This window comes from Zeugodacus cucurbitae, chromosome 5 (genome assembly GCF_028554725.1).
Source record: "Zeugodacus cucurbitae isolate PBARC_wt_2022May chromosome 5, idZeuCucr1.2, whole genome shotgun sequence".
Lineage (NCBI taxonomy): Eukaryota > Metazoa > Arthropoda > Insecta > Diptera > Tephritidae > Zeugodacus > Zeugodacus cucurbitae.
In genome coordinates, this window is record NC_071670.1 from 523,393 (window position 1) to 545,179 (window position 21,787).

Genomic DNA, 21,787 nt, shown 5'->3' on the forward strand with positions numbered 1-21,787 from the left:
ATGGGTGGCGGAAACATCCGGGGCGGAAGTGACCAAACCGGAACCGGAAATTCACTTGCCACCAACTTGAACCGGAAGTCGGTCACCGGAAACGGAAGTTGGTCCGGTTTCCGGTTCCGGTGGCCGACTTCCGGTTCAAGTTGGTGCCAAGTGTATTTCCGGTTCCGGTTTGGTCACTTCCGCCCCGGATGCTTCCGCCACCCAGATGGCTTCCGTTGTCAGGTGGCTTCCGTCGCACAAGATATATGCACATATATATCCCCGGCCACATACATACGTACGCACATATATATCCCCGGTCATATGCATACGTACGCACATATATATTTGCCAGCCAGCATACATATTTACATGTACTAGGAATTTTTTCCACCTACTGCTCATTTCTGATTTCTGGGCGCTTAGTAGAAATCGCCAATTTGGCACATTTGAAAAATCACACAAATCGCGCTGCGCTGCCCAGGTGAGCAGAGCAGAGCATTGGACAGTACCAAGACTTTGAATGGTAATAACTCCTTTGAATCTAATCCGATTTTGATGATTTTGGTGTTATATGAAAGGGAATTTTCACACCTCTACCCAACTTATAGTCCAAGTGTTCCCCTTCCACCCACTTTTTACCAAATCCGCCTAGATGCCACCGTTCAGAAGTTATTAAGGTTTAACCACACCCCAGTGTGCACTCAATGGTGTGGCAGTGTGTGGCGCAAGTGAAAAGTGTAGCATATGCACGAGGGCAAAATTTCTGAAAAAATTAATGTTTTTGCAATGGCCTACATACATTCATGTGTCATTTCAGTTGCAAAGTGAAAATTGTGCAAAACATCGGTTTTAATGCGAATTTTGATGAAATTTTTTTTGCTAACTTATTCTTTGAGAAATTGCGCATCTTCTGAGACACTTTGTAGAATTCTAACTCTTCAAATATATTAATTATTAACACTTATTTCCGACAGTTTGAGTGTAAAAATCGTGTTTTTTGACAATAAAATTTGATCAAGCCCGGAAGTTAGTAAAATAGTTTATATATTCGAGTAGCCCGGAGAATTCTACACCACTTACATATATGCATTGTTATATTTTAGAAACGCAAATAGGTGAAAATTGAATTTTTAGAAGGGTTTTGAAATCGAAATTTCTTATAGAATTAGCCAAAATTAATAAATTTTCGAACTTGTATCTCATTAATAGACATTCAAATTAAATTAAGAGCAAAAACAATTTTCACATTCCCGCTTAGATAACCTTTTTATGCGCATCCAAATGCGAGGGAATTGGGGGGTGAGAATTCTCATATACACTTTGAATGCTCATAACTCTGGTAAATCTTAACCGATTTTGATGATTTTGGTGTCATATGAAAGATAATTTTCCCTGCTACTAATTGAATATACAGATAAAATAGACGTGGGTTAAATATAAAATATTTGCTGCTAGAAAATAAAAAATAAAAAAAAACGAAATTCGGAAAAATTCAAAGAAATTTTGCTTTTTTATTATACAAAAATAAATGAAACAAGATTGTTGTATATATTTTCGAACATTCTTTCGTTTATTTTAGTCGTCCATTTTATAATAATTCATATTAACATTTTAATATTAATAATTTATTGAGTTATTAACGCTTTATACAATTGCTTGCCATTATTACATTATTATGATAATTATATCCATTTTTGTTTTTTGTTTCTCGATTTTTCGATTTACATACAAATATAAGTAGAAAAATTAATTATTACATAGAAATGTTTCAATGCATTAGTAGTATTCATTAATATTAGACTGGCGTTGTGTTTTGCATTTCCACTTCCATAACAACCAGAGGTTATGTTTGAAAGAAATCATCATTTGAGCATTAAATTCGAAATAAAACCTGCTTTTCCGGCAGCGCGTTCTCTTGTTCAACACACTTCGACTTCGCTTAAACATAACTGTAAATTGCGTTCGTAAGCGAAGTGGTGAGTTGTGTGCTGACATTAGTGGTGAGTTTGGTTAGTTTCTCTACAATTTTAATTTAAATGCAACTGAAAAAAAATCTCCGAAAGGGCAGTTTTTGAATGTAGTCGACTATTTGGCGTTTGGAATTTCCCATTCTCCTTACTCTTCAACACTTTAAAAAATATTAGACTTATGTTTAAGAAATTATTGCAAAATATATGACACATTATTTCATTACAATTAACTTTTTCGTTATAAAGTTATTAGTGCGCTTAAGTTAAGATTTATTACAAGAAGAGTGCAGAGGCAAAGCAGTAATGCGGCGATTGGTTTCGTACTTCTCGAAGACAACTGCATTTCCGCTGCCACATCCGTTCATTTGCTTGTTCGTGTGAGTGTGTGTGTGTGATTTGTTGTTGTAACTTAAGAACAATTTGTATTTATAAAAAAATATGTATATTATATATAATTGTAAAAGCTATGCTCAAACGACTGGTGGTTCGGTGCCAAGCGGTTCATCGTCGGCTCTGTTTTGGATGAAAACGAAAATGAAACGAAAACGGAAAGTGAGAAAAATGCAATAAAATATTTTTGTAATTAAAAATTTAAATAAATTAGAGAATATGTAAAAAATAATACTTCGTTGGAATATTTGACTAGATTAAAAATAGCTAAAAATAATTAAAATAAAATAAAGAAAAAAATATTGATGAATAAATTTAATTTTTAAAATAAAACTTAAATTATTATTATTTTTTTAATTAACAATAATATAATATTATTTCATATATCAACAACAAGTATATTATAAAGTATAACATATGAAAAAATATGAATATGAATCAAATAAAAAAATACCAAAAATAATATAAGATGTTTGCAAATCAATATTTTTCCTTTTTTTAAATAATATTCTTCGCAAATTCTCCAATAAACATTGCTTATTGTAATATACTTGTGTGTGATCACAGGTCATCCCGATCACTATACATTTTTATAACAAAATTTTCTTTTAAAGCAGAAAAGTAAACTCTAACCTCAACCAGTCTCATGTGCCATTGCTATCGCCCACCTTTTGACTAACTAATGAATTAACTGTAGTTGGCGCAATTCTACAAAATGCGTATTATTGATCCGTTTCACAGCACACAATCGAATAGTTATTCTTACAAATTAATTACAATATTTTGCTAATGCAACAATTAACTATAACACATACATACATACATATTTTCATATTTTTGTTATTTAATTTTCATATTTTTTCATAAATATTTAAGCTACACTTATACATATTCATATTTATATATTTTATTTTATTTGTATGCATATTATTATTACGCATATTATATATTTTTAACTATAACTGTATATTTCAATAATTTTTTTTATATAAATTACTATGATGCTAAATTTATTTTTAAAATAATATTTATTTTTAATTTTTAATACACTAAATTCAAGCAATTTTCAAACTGCCAAATATTTTCCAAGCATTCTCCATAAGCTTGAAAGCATGCTGTTCTGCTGGCGCTCAGTCACTTTAAGGAATAATAGTATTTGCTAATATTTTCTTATTTTTCTTAACATTATTGTTGATATATTGTTGATATATTTATTTACATTTTATGTATATTTGAATTTTCATTTTTTAATTGACTCTTTTTGTGAATGTTCATATTTTTAGGTTAGTTTTTAGATAGTTTTTGAATATGGAATTCAAAATTCAATGAAGGAAATGCAAAACAAAAGAATTTATAAATTAAAAAATCTAAAAGACAAAATGGGAAATTATTCAGAAAATTTTTAAAAAAATTTCTAAAATTAAATTTTTTATCTAACAGTATATCAAACTCAAATTATGTTGAAAACATTTTGTTTCAGCTATAATCTTAAAAAAATTTTCAAACCATAAATACTGAATAAAATTTCAACAAACTTATTTATAAAGTTTTTAATAACTACGGGGTGTGTTCAAAAAATAACGGGAAAATTATTTTTGTGAAAAAAAATGGTTCATTCGTCTATATTAATGTTGTCGAAATAGTCCTCTTCGATATTTTTCCATCATCGAACCATTTTACAATTTAGGTTTTTCGATTAGCCTTTGGCTCTTTTAGCCATTTCTCGTATAATTGTAGAACGACGGCCCTTTAATGTTCTTTTTATTTTTGGAAATACGAAACGGCGTCACACGAAGTCATGTCTGGCGAATATTGATACTGGGGCACCTTACAATTTTGCTTAAGAATTCACGAACGAGCAACGAAGTGTGAGCTTTTAACAAACGACTACCTTTAGCGACTGCCACAGGCAAAGTAAGCAATGAATACAGCTGAGAATTTTATTGTATTTCAGGAGCATGTATATTAACACAGAAAAAATATCATTGGACTTTTTTACAATTGGAAATTTTAAAATTTCCGATATTTTTTGAACACACCTCGTGGATTCTTTTTTTAGTGTGATTTCCAACAAAAGTTTTCCGCTGCAGTAAACTTTGACTATTTCACTTATCTATTTCATAATTTGTTCATAGAAACCTTTAGCACATTTTCTTTTTTTTACTTCATAATATGTATATTCTATATATTTTAAGTATGTATGTATGTACATATGCAAGTATGAATATGCGTCTTAAAAACGCACACTAGCTAAGCTTAGTACACTCAGCCGCAAAAGCCAAGAACACGATTATTCGCCTAACAGCACGAACTAACTAACCATTATCAATAAGCGCGTTTCTCAATTAGCCATTAACAGTTAGGGTGTTGACCCACTCTAAGGCTTACAACATGCTAAGGACTACGATTCGTCCCCCATATTCGCTAATTTAGGCACAAATTCCCCACATACACGATTATACTTAGCATTTTAGCGCGGCTAAACACACACAAGCGCATATTAACCACATTAAATGTAACTTTCAAACAATATAGACGCTTTCTTAGAGATCTAAGTCGATGAGTTGGCAATTGTCGCCATTCTGCATTGCTAATTATAAGCCTTTACTGTTGAACTGTTATACGAGTAGTCGTCCGTAGGCATAGACGAGTATTTCTAAGTCGAAGCAAGTATTCTCCCGGCGTTATTTGAGGGCGCCCGCTTTGGTCTTCCTCCTCTGCGCCTGAAAACTGCCACGCGACAACACATTTTGAGCACACGAGTGTACATACGCCAGCAGTGTGATTGTCAGCGCCAGCGGCAAGCAGCAGCCGCCTAGCGAATCGATTCTCCACCGCACAACGCACTCCAAGTGCATGCTGTTCGTTTGGGAGTAGGCGGCGTTCGGTGCACTGCTTCGGTAGTAGGGGTTGTTGTTGGTGGGTCGCGGGTAGAGTATATGTACCGGTGGCGGTTGGTCGAACTCGTCGAAGAGCGACGGATCGAAGCGCGCGTCCATAAAGTCGATTTCGTGGTAAACTAAGCTTGACGGATTCCAACTGCTGCAATTCCAGGCATAACGGAGCAGCATGCGTTGAGGGAATACAAATCACTTATCTTAAACATATGTCTGTGCACATACAAAATAGGGGGTCTCTTACGCTGTTAGCTAACTTTTTAGTGCATAACTTAAGTGGTTCTACGTCAGTAACTAAATATTGGTTTCAACTTACTGCGGACACGTATCCACATTTTGGCCGCTGATGGCCGCAGTGCCCAGCTGTATGATGCCTCGCGCTTCACCCTCCACGACGCGCACGCAACCGTTGAAGTTCTTGGTGTAGCGGCCGCCCGTGAATTTGGCTACGTCTGGCGTGCCACCTGCAAATAAAGCCAGGCCAGGCGATCAGTAAGCATACTCAGGCTTGTTGAAGTTGTGTTTGCACTTACCAATGAACACATGTCCCGGTAGGCTCATTTGGTCCTTGCCGGTGGGACGTGTTTCGCCCGCATCCAACAGGTGATCCAACTCCAGTACGGCAGTGTTGTCCGTGCGCTTAATCAAAACAATGTGACGTCCGCCATCGTCGATGCGCTTGTCCGGATTGCGTATGACGGTTTCCTCGCCGTTGAGACGGAACGAGAATTCCACGGTGCCATCAACTATGGCCAACGCCATGAAGTCCTGTCCCGTATATTCCTCGTCCTTCTTCTGGCCCCACCAGAGTAGCAGGCCATTGGGATCGGTTGTGGAGAAAACCATCGCTGCGAATGAGTATTTTTGTTCGACGTCCGAGTTGAATTGATCACGGTTGATCTCCAGATAGCCGTTGCCATGGAAATTGGCGTCATATACGAGAGTTATGTCTACAAAGGGGAAAATGCTTTATTGTAAGCAACGGACAACTGAGTTGTGTGCTCTGCGACTTACGTTCTTCGCAATGTTTGCCGGTGAAGCCAATTGGGCACGCACAAACTGCTTCGCCATCATGTACGCTACAGCTGCCGCCATTTTCACAGGGGTCACTGGCGCAAGCGTCTACTTGTTGGTCCATCTTATCAATTTGTGCTTTGCTCTGTGTGCCCGTCGCTGGCTGGAGCTTTGTGGCATCCTGCTCGAAGTTGTCGAAGGACTCATTCTGATCGATCTCGTTGATTTCGCCACAGTTCTGGATGTTGGCTGCGTCCACAACATCGGCAATGAGGTGGATTTGACGTTGACCCTCGAACAACTGAAGAAATAGTGAGTGATATGTGAAAATATGTTATTAAAGAAAACTCTACAAATTGTGATAGAGACTTACGCCAGAAATGCAGCCATCGAAGCCTTGTGTAATGTTTACGTCGCGGTTGAGTTTGACATTTTCATGATCATAGCCGCCCACGTATAGCGGAGTTTTTATGTACAGCATGCGCGCCAACTTCGTTGCCTTGGCACGTTGCTCCGGTTCATTGCCAACACGTAAGATGCCTTCGCCGAAGCGACGGGATACCTCGATTTCGGTCCATTTGTTTACTGGTAATGGATTCTGTGAACGCACCAACACAGGGTTCAGGCGTGCGCCGGTGTTGATAATCAACTCAACGTGTTTGTCGCGCAGCAGTACAGCAATGAAGTCGCCGCTGGGCAGTTTGGATTCGGCTGCGTACAGTAGTATTGCATCCTGTAGGGAATTTGGTCTAACCTTGAATTTCACATTCAGTTTGGAGGCGCGTGGCGAACTGTGGAATGCAAATAATGGAACAGTAGAGAAGTTAAAAGTGCTGAAACAAAATCAGTGGCACTTACGGATAGGCTGCATAGCTGTTGAGCTTGAATGCCAAGCTGTTCTCATTCAAGTGCTCAATATACTGGCAACGATCGCCGGTCTTGTTCAACGGACAGAGGCATTCCATGCCGGTTTCGGTGTTCTCACAACGTCCGCTGCCACAAATACCCGGAGTGCATTGCGTACCTTCAACGCCACAGTTGTGTCCGGTCCAGCCCTGCTGACAGATGCATGTGTACGCCACTTCTGTTTGGCTCTCAAGACAGATACCGCCGTTCTCGCAAGGATTTTCTTGACATGGACGACACGCGGTGACACCCTCCTTTAGTTTCGCCTCCTTCATCAACTCGACAATGGTGCCTTGAAGAGTAAGGCGACTAATGCAACCAACGAAACCAACTTTCTGGTCGATAGCGTCATGCGGCAACATATCCCAGTTCGGCACTCCACCGATGTACAAGTCTTCGATGAGATCCAATGGTGAGATTTGCGCTAGTGTGGGGAAGGCGACTGGATGTTGGTCGTCGACCTGTATGTAGCCATCGCGACGGAAACGATTCACGCGCACTGTGTGCCATTCGTTGAGTGAAACTGGGCGCTCGGAACGTATGACCATTGGTTTGCCGTCGAAATCAAAACGGAATTCGGGATAGCGATCCTTTAGCGAGAGGGAAATGTAGTCACCGCTACCGCGCTTCTGACCGTTGAACAGCAACAGACCATCGGCCTGCTCGGGGCGGAATGTAATGTCAAAGTTGAACTTGATGTACGATTCGGGCAATGTGGGGAAAGACATGTAGCTGATGGGCTCCTGGTGGAAACGTGGTATCGCACCGGTGACCACTAGTATAACGGGATAATCCACTGACTGTCCGTCTGGTGTGCTTGACGTGCAAATGTAGGTGCCGGCATCATTTGCTTGCACATCCTGTAATTCTAGGCGTTCCTGTAAGAAAGAGGGACCAATTATAAATAGTAAGCATACAGCAAATGGACTGTAAAAGTCAGTCTCACATTGTACAGATCGCGATCACTTTGCATTTGACCGTATTGGCGAGACCAACGATAACTGCCGGGTACATCGGCATCGCAGTTCAGCTGGGCGGAGGAGCCAACGTTCGCATGTACCAACTTCGGACGTTTCCATTCGTGCGGCCACTCTTCGATACCTAGCGTGTAGCTGGTGGTGTAGAGTTCGCCCTCGTCGGTCTTACACTTGCAGCGGTAGTCACCAGCGTCAGAGGCGGAGACATGCGAGATCACGAGACGATTGCCGATTTGCTATAAATGAGAGCAGTAAGCAAATATAAGAATGAGGAAGCGGAAGAGAGAATGCAATGTTGCTATAACTAACCTGTATGTTTGATGGTAGTGGCAAGCCATCGGCGCGTTCCCAAACGACATCCGTGTAGCTGCTGTCCGAGGAGTAACACTCGACCTCTGTTGACTCGCCGACGCGCAATTGCGACGACTGCTGATCTAGCTTCAGACTGCGGTCGCGTGGATGGGTCTGCGGTGGTGGAGGTGGGGTGGAGAGCTCCGGTAATGGTTGTGGTAGTTGGGGCAAACGAAGTGTTGGCACTGCCGCTGCTATTGTTATTGTGTGCGTGCGCATATTGCATATTATTTATCGATTTGTGCATGCGCATTTATCGATAGTGAAAATGATCGAAATCGAAATATTGACCAACCAGCGTACCGAACAGTCATTCAAACGAATGCAAAGCGGGTGGCAACGTCAATTCACAGGCCATACCAAGTGCAGCACGCAAACACATACACGCACATATTTTTTTTGGGTTTTTGTATATTTGATGAACAGCGTTTTTTTGTTTTTGTGATGATGTTTTTGTATTTGTTTTTGGTTTGCAATTAGTTGATATTTGAAAATTTTAAGTTACAAAGAATGAGTTACAAGTCGATATGTTTGGCGATGGACGTGTGACGTGTGACGAGTAAGGCGATTGGCGATGTGTTATCGATAACATTTGGATGACGATAATTTCAAGTTGTTGGCCAATTTCGGTATTTGCGCATTTTCGAGTATTTTTGAGTTGTTTTCGATTTGCATTTTGAACGAACACACAAAGTAGCAACGACATGGATGACAAACAGAAGTCGAGGCGATTATTCGACAAGCGTTTGGTTTGGTTGGTGGTTGGTGGTAGTAGGATTGGTTGGTTGTTTAGGAAGTGGATGTGGATGAGGGGATATATTTCGGCGGTGGTTGAGATGGTGGCGGATTGAAGTGGTGGGGAGAAGTAGAGAAAATACAACGATTAGCAAAATTTGGAAAAATCAATTTGTTTACAACATAAATTCAACATTTTAAGCTAACAAAGTTATACAAAATACTAAGTTTACAGATGAGAGTAGACAAGGTGAGTTGTTGGTGTCTTCATTTTGTAATTGGGAGGAATTGTCGGGAGCAATTTGGGGGGAATTAACTACTACCAATGCCAAAATGGATCAGACAATCAATAACCGGACAAAAGCAACAAAATTCAAAAATAAATCAACTCAAAAACAATTCAAAAGCCGATTTCAATAAAAATAATAATAATAATAATAATAATAACAATACTAATAATGTTAAAATAATAAGAATTTTGTAATCGAAACAAATTAATTTTTTTTTTTCGAAAATCGATTAGTGCGGTTTTAATTACAAAATTTTGGTACGGATTTCTTTTTGAGATTCAAGGATATTTCGCATTATTTTTAGTAATGATGTCGTTAGAAAGCCAAATAAAATCGCATGCAAGTCTAAATAGCTAAATACATGTGTTTATAAATGTGAATGTGTGTGTGTGTGTGATAAATGAAGGCAGTCGAGAGTGTCTAATGCATGCGTGGGTGTGTGTGTAAGTTTATCGGTGACGTACATACATATGCACATGTATTTACATGCACACAAACTACCTACATATATACATATAATACATACATATATATAAGCAAATTTATACTTTCTAATCGTACATAACGCTATGGATACTTAACATCTCTACTACAGTATGTATATATATTTATAAATACACTAATACACTAGTACATACATACATATACGAGTGCTATTGCAATATATAAATATATACTAGCTATATGTACATAAATACGAGTAAGCTTACTTAACGGCATAATTTCCAAGCAGAGCGCTTTGGCTGCTCTAGCTCACCGCTTTGGTACTTACAATGGGTTTGTGTTGCTGCAAGAACCTACGAACTTAAATCTAAAGTCGTCAAAATATTTACAAGTCAACGATGTTTCAATATATCACATCGAAATGCTCGGCTCATGTGCGGAAAGTAGGCGACAAGAGTGTATTTGGGAGTAATGTTGGAATGGGAGGTAGGGGCCGGCCACTGCAAATTTTGCGGTTTGAACTTTTTTGAAAATAATTTCAAAATGCTTATAAAGCAACTTCGAATGACAGACAATTTGTAAAAATTTTATACCAAACACTTTCAAATGATGTAATTTTCCATTATCCTTCACCAGTGGACCGTCCAAGGCAAGGATTGTGATTGTTTGCAATAAATGACAAGTATGCTTTTAGGCGCTTGTGCGTGTTTATATACAAATTTACTGGAGGGATTTTCAGGGGTTGTGCAAATATGTTTAATATCACACATTCTACGCCAACGCGCCACCGAGAGGTAAGGTTATTGGTGTCTGCATTTTGCCAGATCGCTTTTAGGCACTTACAAGGTGTTAGAAAAAACCGTTTTGTCTTTCGTTTAAACCACAATCTCCGTTTATAACTAAATACGTTTCTACACATGCGTACGGTGTGCTCGCTTGTAATACGATTGCGTCCTACAACTTAACCTCAATGTGAGTACAAAACAGAAATAGTTCACAAAACTAAAAGTTACAGAAGCGTGTGTGTGCGTGCGCCTGTTCCATTTACGTAAGAAATACAAAGTTTAAGTCCAAATTAAGGTGCGCCACAAAAACAAAAACCAAACAAAAAGGAAGACAGAGCAATTCAAAACAAACCGAATGGACGGAAAATGGTCGTCGGCAGCAGGTGGCGTCGCTTTTTCAGCCGCAGTCGCTGTTTGCGCTTGTGTGTGTGCGTGCGGTTGTTGCGCCGCTCCTTGTGGCTGCTATGGCTGCTGTGTCGCTTCTTCCAGCGCTTGTAGCTCGGTTTCTGCGATGGCTTCGGCGACGGTTTCAGTGTAGGCGCCGACTTTTTCGATGGCAGCACACTCATCGGCGGTGGCAGCGGTGTTGGTGTAGGTGGCGTTACCGTCTGTGCTGTCGCCGCGGTGGAGAGCGCCTGTGGCGGTGTGCAATTGAACTCGTCCGAATGATCGGTGCAGTCGTGTATGCCGTCGCACACCATCGACGCCTTGATGCAGGTGTGCGGATGCGAGACGCACTTGAAGTCGTTCGGCTGGCAAGTGTAAGAGAGGCGTGTGGGCGGCTTGGAGACGATCGCTTTGGGTGCTTTGAAATCTTTGCGCGTGCGTCGAATGTGGTATGTGGATTGTGTGGAAAACGAACGCGCGCGATAAACAGTTGATGCGTTTGCAATTAACGACAACAAAAAGCAACGTTGCGAGCGAAAATGAGGCACAGTAAGCGATGAGGGGCAGGTGAGAACGTAATATGTGGGGTAGAGAGGTGAGAAAATATGAAAATAAAATAGTTGTTTCATTAGGCAAGAATGTCATATGCCGAAAATGAATTCAAATGAACGAAATTAAAATTACACAAACAACACTACGCGTTCATCAAACGTATACTACTACAGCTACAGCTACTGCTACATATACAAGTACATACAAACTACAGGCTACTGTATGGGGCATTAAGCGCGCTGCTAAGCGATTGAAAACTAAATAAAATTTAAATGCAAATTCCGGAATATCAAAAAGGAGCGCTTAGCAACGCCTTCACGCCAAATACTTATAGTAAATCGAATTTTAATTTTCAAAAATAAGTATTCTAAGGCTAGGCGCATAGTGGAGCGTGCACACACGTTGAATAAGAAACGCACTTCACTCCACTATGCGCTCAGCCTAAATATCGTTTATATAGTTTAATCAAATCGTATGTATTAAATAATTTTAAATAATTTCGCCGTTCGGTTGTTTAACTCCAAACGCGAGTAACACAAAACCAGTATTTTAATCTAAAATTCTCGCTAATATATATTTCGTTGGAGATCCTTTAGTTTCCTGGAGAATGTTTGGCATTTTTTCTTACAAAGGAGGAATGTTTATATTGAATATTTATATAACTTAGAAATTCGGTTAGAAACTGCTAGCTACGAAAAAACAAATTCCAAAAAAAGGAGTTTATATTACAATGGAATGGCAGGCTTGCTTATAGTACGTTTTTTTTTTGTTTTTTCTTACTTCGAGGCTTATTATATACAGTTTTATGTTTTTTTGTTCGTATAACTCCTTTTCTACTCCACTAACTACGAATCGATCTAAATTAGTAAGTAATACATTTCATTTCCAAACAAGACAGTGACTCACAAACGACTTTAATAAAAGCCTCGAATATTATTCATTTTTTTTTGCTTTTGTTTTTGCACTTGCTATTACAACTACGAGTACTATTCGGCACAGCCACTAGCCAACATGGTTTCTAACTAAGTAAATTTTACGAGGTAAATTATTGTTCCACACACCTGTACAGATATAGAATACGACGCAGGGGACCTCACTTATGCTGTAACCTCCTGAAATAGTACGAGTATATGCATGATGGGCGAACGAGCGAGCATATGTTCGTTTTTCGAGTTTCATATTGGGTGCATTCGGAGTTTGGAGTAGTCGAAGGATGCCGTTGGCGTTACCGTTTGATTGATCAAACGAGTTCCAGTTATTGTTATCGTTTAATGGGTTCGTGGCGATTTTGGTGATTTTGGCATTCGGATGATTTTTGTTTTTGATGACATTTTTTATGTTTTGTTTCGGTTTATGAAATTGTTTGTGTTACGATGAGGCATACGAACGTTGATGGTTTGTCGAGTTGATGGTGTTCATGTGTGTAAATGTGTGTTTGTATGTTTGTGTGAATGAGGCGTTGTATGTTGTTGTTTTTGATTTTGCGAGTTTGCGAGTGGCACAAATTGATTTCGTTGTTGTAGTTGTATCATGTTGTACACATTTTTTTACATTTTCATTTGGCAAAATAATTTCGCCACATTTTTGAAGTGTAGCAGAGAGTAAGTTGAAGATGAGAGAGAAAGAAAGATAAAGAGAGAAATAAAAAGAAGCAGCATTTAATAAATAAAGATAACTGTTTTTTTTTGTTCTAATTTTGTACTTTTCGCGAATGTTAACGGAATTAACAACAAAAAAAGCAAGTTTATGAAATTTGATTTAAAAAATAAGTTTCTTAATTTTGATGCGTCTCAGTTTTTGTTCCTTTGCTTCGCAGCAAAGTTTGACTTTCATTTGCAAAAATAAAATTTATTCCAATTGACAAACTGATTTAACTTATTGAAAATCTACGGAACCTACAACAAGTACAGGAGACAAGGGAGTACAAACATTTACTAAACCGTTGGTGTAGAAGTGAACACAGAGAGCTAGATAGATAGGCGAACAAATACATATGGATAGAGAAACGTGGAGAGTGAGAGTGAGAGAGAGAAAGAGTGTGCGCGTGTGTGAGTGAAAGGCGTACAGAGATAGTACATAGAACATAAATTACTAGTGGAGTGATGTGTACTGTTTTTACGATAACGGTTAACACTGTGTGCTGGTTGCTGGTATCCGGTTCCGTTGAAAGTCACCACACATTACCACACCACCAAATAATTAAATTGGTGCACGTATTGGATGTGGAATTGTGTGCTTGAAACTACAGTTGTGTGCGAAATTATGGAAATGGTCTAATTGATGTGTTTATGTGTGTGCGGTTTGTTATGCGTAAAGGTAATGGAGGTATTACAAATCGGTATTGGAACACAGCGCAAGTATGCAAATAAAGCTTTCAGAGTATTTCCGGAGAGCTTTTGCCAGAACTTTCAATCAAAGCTCACATTAAGTTGAATAAAACTGACGCAAAAAGTGGAAAAAATTTTCAGCGTTCGCTTACACACAACTTAAAATGAGCTTTCGATGAAAGCTTTCACTCGACGCAATACACTTGTTGATTACAATAATATTTGAAATGGTGATCAACAACTTATATAGTTAAATACATATGTATACACGAGTATAGGGTGCGACTCTACTAAAATGACAGTAAGTTTGAGTATTTGACGGCGTTTGTCTTACACAAAGCTATGCTAATATTTATACTTATTGTTTACAACATATAAATTAAACTACAAATGATCTTTATACATACATACAGACATATATACATAGAACTAATGACGCTTAACTTTTACAAAAAAAAAATGTATATATATAAGTGTATGTAGGCTTGTTTCGATGTAACACTCAATGATGAATCATATTAAACACTCAACAATAAACCGCTAAAATATGATATGTACATATGTAAATATTGTATAATAGTTAAAAGAAGTGGCAAAGAGAGAAAGTGTTAAGTATGTGATGTGACAATGGACAGGAAAAGCTTCCATGGCATGAATTCGGTTGCTTGTAAAGTGTTAAGTGTTGAAAAGTGTCTGAAGCTCAAATTAAATATAGTTTTAATTTAAGTTCTGTTTTTAAAGTAAAAAAAGCAAAATGAGTTTATTGAGAGTTTTTTTAGTTTATATTATTTTAAGTAATGAAAGCTCACGAAACTGTTCAAAATTCAAAATTCATAAGAGTAAATGAAATTATTCAAAAGAATTTATTAAATTTGATATAACATAATTTATGATTCCATGCTACGGTAACAAAGCTTTCACAAATTACACTATGAAAGCTTAAACATGAGCTTTCTTAGCAAATTAAATAACATTAAAATCGTGAAGCAATTTATAAGTTTAAAATTTTTTACTTTACGTTACATTCGTAGGACATTCAAATTCAAATATAAAAGTGAAAAGTGTATGTGCGTGTGTGTATGGCGTCTGTGTGGTAGGCAACAAGTGGAAAAACAATGTAAAGTAAGGTGAAGAGGAGAGAAAAGTGTATGAATTGTGACAGTGGTGGAACGCTGAACAACAAGTTGGTGGGAAGTTGGACGTGTGTGACGCGTTAGAGAAAACAGCACAAAGAATACACCGAAGATGATGGGGGGAGGGAAGGAAACTGAGAAGCGATAATTTCGAAAGATCCACAACCAAAATTAATCGGACAAATGCCAGTCAATTTGGCAGCACTAAATCAGTTAAGCGGCGTGTGAAGCTGTTGCAAATTCGAATAACATAAAAAATGATATCGAATAAATAAAGCTTTGGCAAATAATAAACAAAAAAGTGACACGCATGAGCAAATGCCAAATCTGCTATGTAGTCGTACGATTTTCAGAACGCGTGCTCAAAAATATGTTACGCAGTTTCGAAAATATACATACATACATCAGAAGAATCGGCATTTGGCACGACGTGCAGCACAAAGCAGGCGTAACTGAATCAACCAAAATACCGGACGGGACGGGAAACTTTTCATAGACGAAATTAACGAAATTGACGAAATTAATAATTCATTCAAGGTGAAATTGTTAATAAATTCTGTGTATTTATTCATTTTCTTTTCATTCTTTTTCCACTTAATTATCAAAATATATTCAATGGCAGCCAGTTGTTGTAGTTGTTGCGTTTGACATTAAGATTATTATGTTATACGATTACGTTTACGTTTACGATTATTAAAACAGAGAGACAGAGAGAAAGTGTTGACAATAAAAATTGCAATTGAGGGGCAGTTAAACAAAATCGAGCTTAAAAATAATATTAGGACTTGTGGGATAGTTGGGATTAGAAAAAAAACCAAAACGATAACGGTCATGGATTCGAGGGTGTGGGATTAAGGATTTGAAGTTGAGAGGTTGAGTGTGATCCATGTGGATGCATGGGCAGTTTTGGTAGTTTTGGGTAGTTATTCATAATATTTGGCATGCAAGTATTTTGCGTAAATTATTCATTTTTACAATAATAACAATAATGTAATAATTTGGTAAAATTAGTTAACTAAAATGTTTAATTTTCGTAATTTTTCGCATTTCGCATTTGGCTTTTGGTTTTTACTGTTTTTGTTTTCGAAACATTTCTACTTTGTTTCTGCTTGCTACGAGAATTCGCTGAACTTGGTGTGTGAGCTTGGTGGAATCGCGTGATTCCGTGGTGCAAGTCTCGGCTGTTTCGCTAAGGTTGGTGTCTGTGGTGTGAGACTGCGTATGGAGTTGTTCAATTCAAATGAGATTTTTACCGTCACCAGATAACAAATATGTTTACAAAACTACACTATTTATACAATATATATATATATATATATACAAAGGTTATGTGTTGTTCTTTTTGTTTAACGGGTAATTCGGATATTTTGCTGTTTAGCTGTTAATACTATTTACAAAATGGAGTTTAGTTTCGTACGGAATTTACAGATTTCAATTTCGTTTTCACTTTATACAAAAATAATATCACAAGAGTTAGCAAAAAGTTAGAACTTGGAGGATTTGAGTGTTGTTGTTTTAGGTGGAAGCTATTGAAGCTACTAGTTAAGTAGGTACTTGACATGAGTTAACACACGGGGTGGCAATAAATTGTGGGTCTAACAGCTAAATAAGAAAAATCAGTGGTGGAAATTTGGCTCACATTGCGAATTTCGTCTTAAACATGCCCCAAAGCATTCAAATGTTTTCATTGGCTCTTTCTTCGTTATTAATTGTAAAGTATATTATATATAAAAGTAATTCGCATTAAAAGGTGTTAGCAAGTAACGATTTTTTTCTTTTTTTTTTGTATAAAAATATGCCTAACTTTGTTCATTAATATTTCATATTCTTTTCACTTATGCTTCGCATGAGTGATTATCATATGAAGCTCCTCGTAAAATTGCTTTGTATTGTTTTTTGGTTTTTGTTTTTTTTTTATCATATAAGTTTGTTTTCTTGTAATTAATGAGCTCGTTTAGCATTGTTTCGTCGCCTTCTGCCCCCTCCATAGTTACCACGATTGTCTTTATACTCACTCTTGATATTCAGTTGTACAACAGATGGTGGTGAGTAACCGCCGGCCGTCGTATAAGACTCGCAAACGTAGCGGCCTTCATCCGACTTCTGTACACCGCGAAGATAGAGTCGTTGATCGCGTATTAAAGCGTTGCGTGGCAGTGGGCGTCCATCTTCACGATGCCATTCGTACTGCGAAGGGGAAACAAAATAAAGCATGGTTAGTTAGTAAAGTACAATTTGTTATGCACACTGAGTAGAAAAATAATAGCACTTTGCATTTTAGTTCTGATCGCGTCACTGTCATTGAAGAGCTCCAAGCACTTACTTTGATTTCACCACGTATCGGTTCGCGTACGGAGTGCACATCACACTCTAGTGTTACGTCCTCACCCTCGCGTATGTTGTAATCCTGCGCACGTGGTGATGGCACGTAGCCACCTCGACGGTTAACTATAACTTCGGCCATTTTCGTGGTGTTGCCGTAGCGATTGGAAGCCGAGCAGTAGTAACGACCGGCATCAGCTGGCGTAATGCCGTTGAAGCGTAGGTACTGTCCTTCGATGCGTGCGTTGCTGCGAGTAGAAAATAATAGAAGACAAGCACATATTGTTAATTAGACGATGAAATTCAGGTCGATAGTTGTCGTCACAATATCATGTGGTAATATCAGTAAGAATAGTGCACTTACTTCGTTAATGGGCGGTTGTGATCCGTGTGCCATGACACCTCGATCGGTTGCTCGCCAGTTACTTCGCAATAGATGTCGATGTTGTCATTAACCGTCACTGAAATCGGTATATTCGGATGGAAGGTGATGTGCGGAATGGGCACAAGGATCAGCTCAGCGATAAGGTATGCTACAATGGTGCCGCGGTTGTCCAACGCATTGCAGATGTATTTGCCGCTGTTTTGCTCCTCCACTTTTTGAATCATCAAGCTACCTTGATTTAAGTAAGAGTTTGGTGGCAGTGGACGGCCATCTTCCCGTTGCCAACTTGTCATCCATTCAGGTCCTACAAGGGCATAAATGAAGGTTTTAATAATGGCGACGTACAAAAGGTACTGGCTGGGCTGTTAAACTTACCAAGATCGCACGTTAGATTCACGTCTTCACCTTTATTGGCGCGATAAACGTTCTGTGGTGGGTCATAGGTTGGCGGGCGTGCATAAATTGAATAAGGATTACGAATCACATCACCATCGTCTGTGGGTAGTGAAAAAGAAACAAGAACGAAGGAATCGATAATGATTTACTCGGCATAAAAGTGGGTCTTATTACGTCTGTAGTTCAACTTACTTGGTGCATCGCCGCGACGTGGGCGTATATCTACGGTCACTGAGCTCTCAGCGGTGCCAGCTTCATTGCTCGCTATGCACTTGTATGTTTTGGCGTCATTGCGGTCGACACGGTACTTCTCCAGGAAGGCTTGGTTGTACTGCGTGCTGGGTGGGAAACTGCGGTCAAACTCGGTGTCCTCAGCTACCCACTGAACGATGGGACTGGGTACGCCAGTAGCGCTGCAAGTCACTTTGAAATCATCACCTTCAGTTAAGCTCAAATATTCAACATTTGGCTCAAGTGTGATTACGGGTGCCAGCATAACGATTACCTTCTGCACAGCGGTCACACGTCCCACATCGTTCTGCGCGACACATTCGTAATCGCCGGAGTCTTCCAATTGAATTTCACGAATCCTGTTGCAAATGTGAAAAAAAAACATTAGTTTCTGATACTATGTCTAATTGAGTTAATTGCATGTGGCACATTACATTATGTAACCGGGGCTGATTTCCTGACAGCGCGGCGATAGGGGTTTGCCATCCACGCGGCGCCACTGTACACTGGGATCGGGAATACCATTTGCACTGCAGTAAAGCATAGCTTCCGTGCCCACTGTGACCGATTGCGGACCGGGCGGGTGAACGTCTACGGTGGGGCTTTCTCGTGCTGCAATCAAGCAAATCATTGTTGTTGTACATATTAAAATAAGGAGCAAGTGGTTTGGGACGTTCTTATTACCGACTCCTTTCTTGTAAACTTGCATTTCGGATACAAAAATGCAGTAGAAAATTATAAAAAAAAGTGGAATCACAAAAATCACAAATTTTAAATCGGAATGCGATAAATAAAACGTAAGGGAGGAGAAGAGAAAGAGAGAAATCGTATAGAAGAATAAATCAAGTTAGTTTATAATTTTCCGCTTACCAGCCACGGGTAAATTTTACTTATTAAACAGTCGTTAGACTTTGTCTTGGATTGTGTAGTATGGTGGAGTGGTTCGTGTCGGTTTCGAGTTTAAACAAGTTAATTTGTGTTTCATGGGATTTGCTGTACTTACGTTCAACGTCGATAATAGTGTTCGATTCATCAGAGCCCGCAATACTCTCGGCGACACACACGTACATGCCGCGGTTGTCAGGACGCGCATTAATAATGCGCAGAACGTTGCCGGATTGCTGTACATTGTCACCAAGCGCTTCGTGAACCTGGAACAGAGAGCAGAGTTAGCAATCAGGTTTGCTGTCTCTTTACACCTTGTATTACCTTGGTCCATTTTATGCTGGGGTACGGCGAGCCGGTGGCCTCACAGGTGATGGAGAAATCTTGTCCTTGTATGATGCGGTTTTGATCTGGCAAGCGTTTTACAGTGGGCTCGATACTGCAATACAAGGTCAAAGTATTATAACAAATCCCACCGAAACATTTCTACGTATATCACTTACGTGCCCGGTTGTGGTCCTGGATACGGTCCCGGTCCCGGTCCGCCACTCTCTTCGATCAATACTTGTGCATCATTCGTGTAGTTGCGTCGACCGCGCAAATCAATGCCGATGCAAGTATAGAGACCGGAATCGCGTGGCGTGGAGTCACGTATTTCAATGACATTTCCATTGATGATGATATTACGTTGGCGATACAGTGGATAACCGTCTTTGTTCCACTGATAGGTGAGCGAGATAGATGTAGTCGGTTGGCAGGTGAGACGTACAGGACGTCCCGCCTCGCCGGTATATGAAGGCGGGTCAATGTAAATAAGTTCGCGAGGTGGCTGTGGTGCTACTGGTGGCGCGATGCGTACATAAATCTGTGTGTACTTCTGATCGTTTCCCATTTCGTTGGAGGCCTCACAGCGGTAATTGCCTTCGTCAGATTTGCGTGGCGCCTCAAAGATTAAGCGTGTATCTTCCGTTCGCGCTTCAGGCGACATACGTCCATCGACACGGGTCCATGTGACGGCAGGTGTTGGATATCCACTCACCTCGCAGTAGATTTCATTGCGTTGGTATTCTTCGAATGTGACCACTTGCGGCAAGTTGATGATCTGAGGCGGTGTTCGTTGTGAATCCTCTGTGATGTCAACACAAATGAGAAAAAGTAGAAAATAATAATATTTGGTGAGTTTGGTAAAAGCTTTGATGTGCTCGGGGCTTGCAAAGAATCACTCAGAACGTAACAGATTATATTACCGTAACGAGCCAACATTTCACTTGCGTATGCTGCAACCATTATTTTGCAAGCGTTTTAATAGAATTTTGATATATAATTATGCTTTCCAAATAACATTAATTAACGAATAAAATACACACGTTTACTGCGCTTACACTCACCTGTTATGGTAATGGATACCTGATCTTCAAAAACGCGTTTCGTCTCATTATTCACTGCACGACAGACGTACACACCGGAGTCATAGATTTGTAAATTATATAAGCGCAATACGCCGCCATCCTCCTCGGCGCTGTTAGGCAGGCGACCGCCCTGTTTGAACCATGACACTAAAACGGGCACCTGCGGAACGGAAACCAACGGTTTAATGATACTTCAGAGTTAAATGGAAATAAAGTAGGATACTTACGCCATTCCAAGCCATTTTGCCGGAGCAGGACAACGTCAATGAGCCACCGATCGGTATGATGCTGATTTCAGGCGGCGCAATCGAGACGGTGATCTTCGTTAGATAATCGGGCCGTTGTTGCGGCACCGGCCTTGGTGGCTCTGGACGGTTGTAGCCATCTGCAGCGTGGGTCAAGACAAAGGTTAAGGTTCATTTTGGTAAAAGACTTGGTAATACTGGAGGATCACATATAATAAACTAGGCGCAGGCGAGCAAGGCGTAAAAGTTGAACAACTCTAACGACAAGCTCACCAACCCACCAAAACAAATAGATTAGTGACACTTTTTGTTGTTGGTTTGTTGGATTTCAGCAAGAAACAAAACGGAAATTGCCACACACCACTGGACAATATGAATTTCGATTGCTCAGCGAAGGCATTTTGATGTGGTGATTTGGTTTCGGCTCTTGCTGCCCCAACATACCGCTATGTATCAAACATTGTAAGCGTTCTACGGTTAAACAAAGTAGCTATTCTAAAGAAATGCAAAAGTTCGAACAATATGAAAGTCTGTGAAAGTGGATCTCGCTACAAGTGAAGCGTATTCCAATACATTTGTGTGTGAGTGTGTAGTGTAAGTAACGGCTGAGTAATTGTTATTATTTATTCTAAACTTGTAGCTAGTGTGATTTTTCAACGCAGGATTGCTTGGGTTGGGTAGTAGAAGCTTTGTTGTAAAGATAAGTGTTATAATTGCACTACTGGATTAACTGGGATCGGGTGTATCAGTGTTATGTTTACTATTTGTTGTTTT

At 39.2% G+C, this 21,787-nt stretch overlaps 1 protein-coding gene across 26 annotated transcripts in view; it reads right to left on the reverse strand.

Moving 5' to 3' along the window:
- Positions 1–1,947: 1,947 nt before the first annotated feature.
- LOC105212689 (basement membrane-specific heparan sulfate proteoglycan core protein) overlaps positions 1,948–21,787 on the reverse strand; it is a 134,914-nt gene continuing 115,074 nt past the window's right edge. For 22 of the 26 annotated variants that reach the window (XM_054231678.1, XM_054231693.1, XM_054231688.1 and 19 more), the window contains 21 exons: positions 20,996–21,153; positions 20,748–20,928; positions 19,863–20,487; positions 19,684–19,798; positions 19,478–19,625; positions 18,909–19,086; positions 18,436–18,833; positions 18,223–18,342; positions 17,827–18,151; positions 17,464–17,710; positions 17,156–17,327; positions 12,742–12,792; positions 11,094–11,555; positions 8,446–8,681; positions 8,106–8,372; positions 7,112–8,037; positions 6,627–7,044; positions 6,254–6,554; positions 5,773–6,189; positions 5,556–5,703; positions 1,948–2,465 (listed from right to left, as the gene is read on the reverse strand). In XM_054231678.1, coding sequence (XP_054087653.1) covers positions 2,423–2,465; positions 5,556–5,703; positions 5,773–6,189; positions 6,254–6,554; positions 6,627–7,044; positions 7,112–8,037; positions 8,106–8,372; positions 8,446–8,681; positions 11,094–11,555; positions 12,742–12,792; positions 17,156–17,327; positions 17,464–17,710; positions 17,827–18,151; positions 18,223–18,342; positions 18,436–18,833; positions 18,909–19,086; positions 19,478–19,625; positions 19,684–19,798; positions 19,863–20,487; positions 20,748–20,928; positions 20,996–21,153 — 5,936 coding nt within the window. In that variant the 3' untranslated portion in view covers positions 1,948–2,422. The remainder of the gene's footprint in view (positions 2,466–5,555; positions 5,704–5,772; positions 6,190–6,253; positions 6,555–6,626; positions 7,045–7,111; positions 8,038–8,105; positions 8,373–8,445; positions 8,682–11,093; positions 11,556–12,741; positions 12,793–17,155; positions 17,328–17,463; positions 17,711–17,826; positions 18,152–18,222; positions 18,343–18,435; positions 18,834–18,908; positions 19,087–19,477; positions 19,626–19,683; positions 19,799–19,862; positions 20,488–20,747; positions 20,929–20,995; positions 21,154–21,787) is intronic. The other 4 variants (XM_054231680.1, XM_054231679.1, XM_054231682.1 and 1 more) reach the window with 4 other exon arrangements.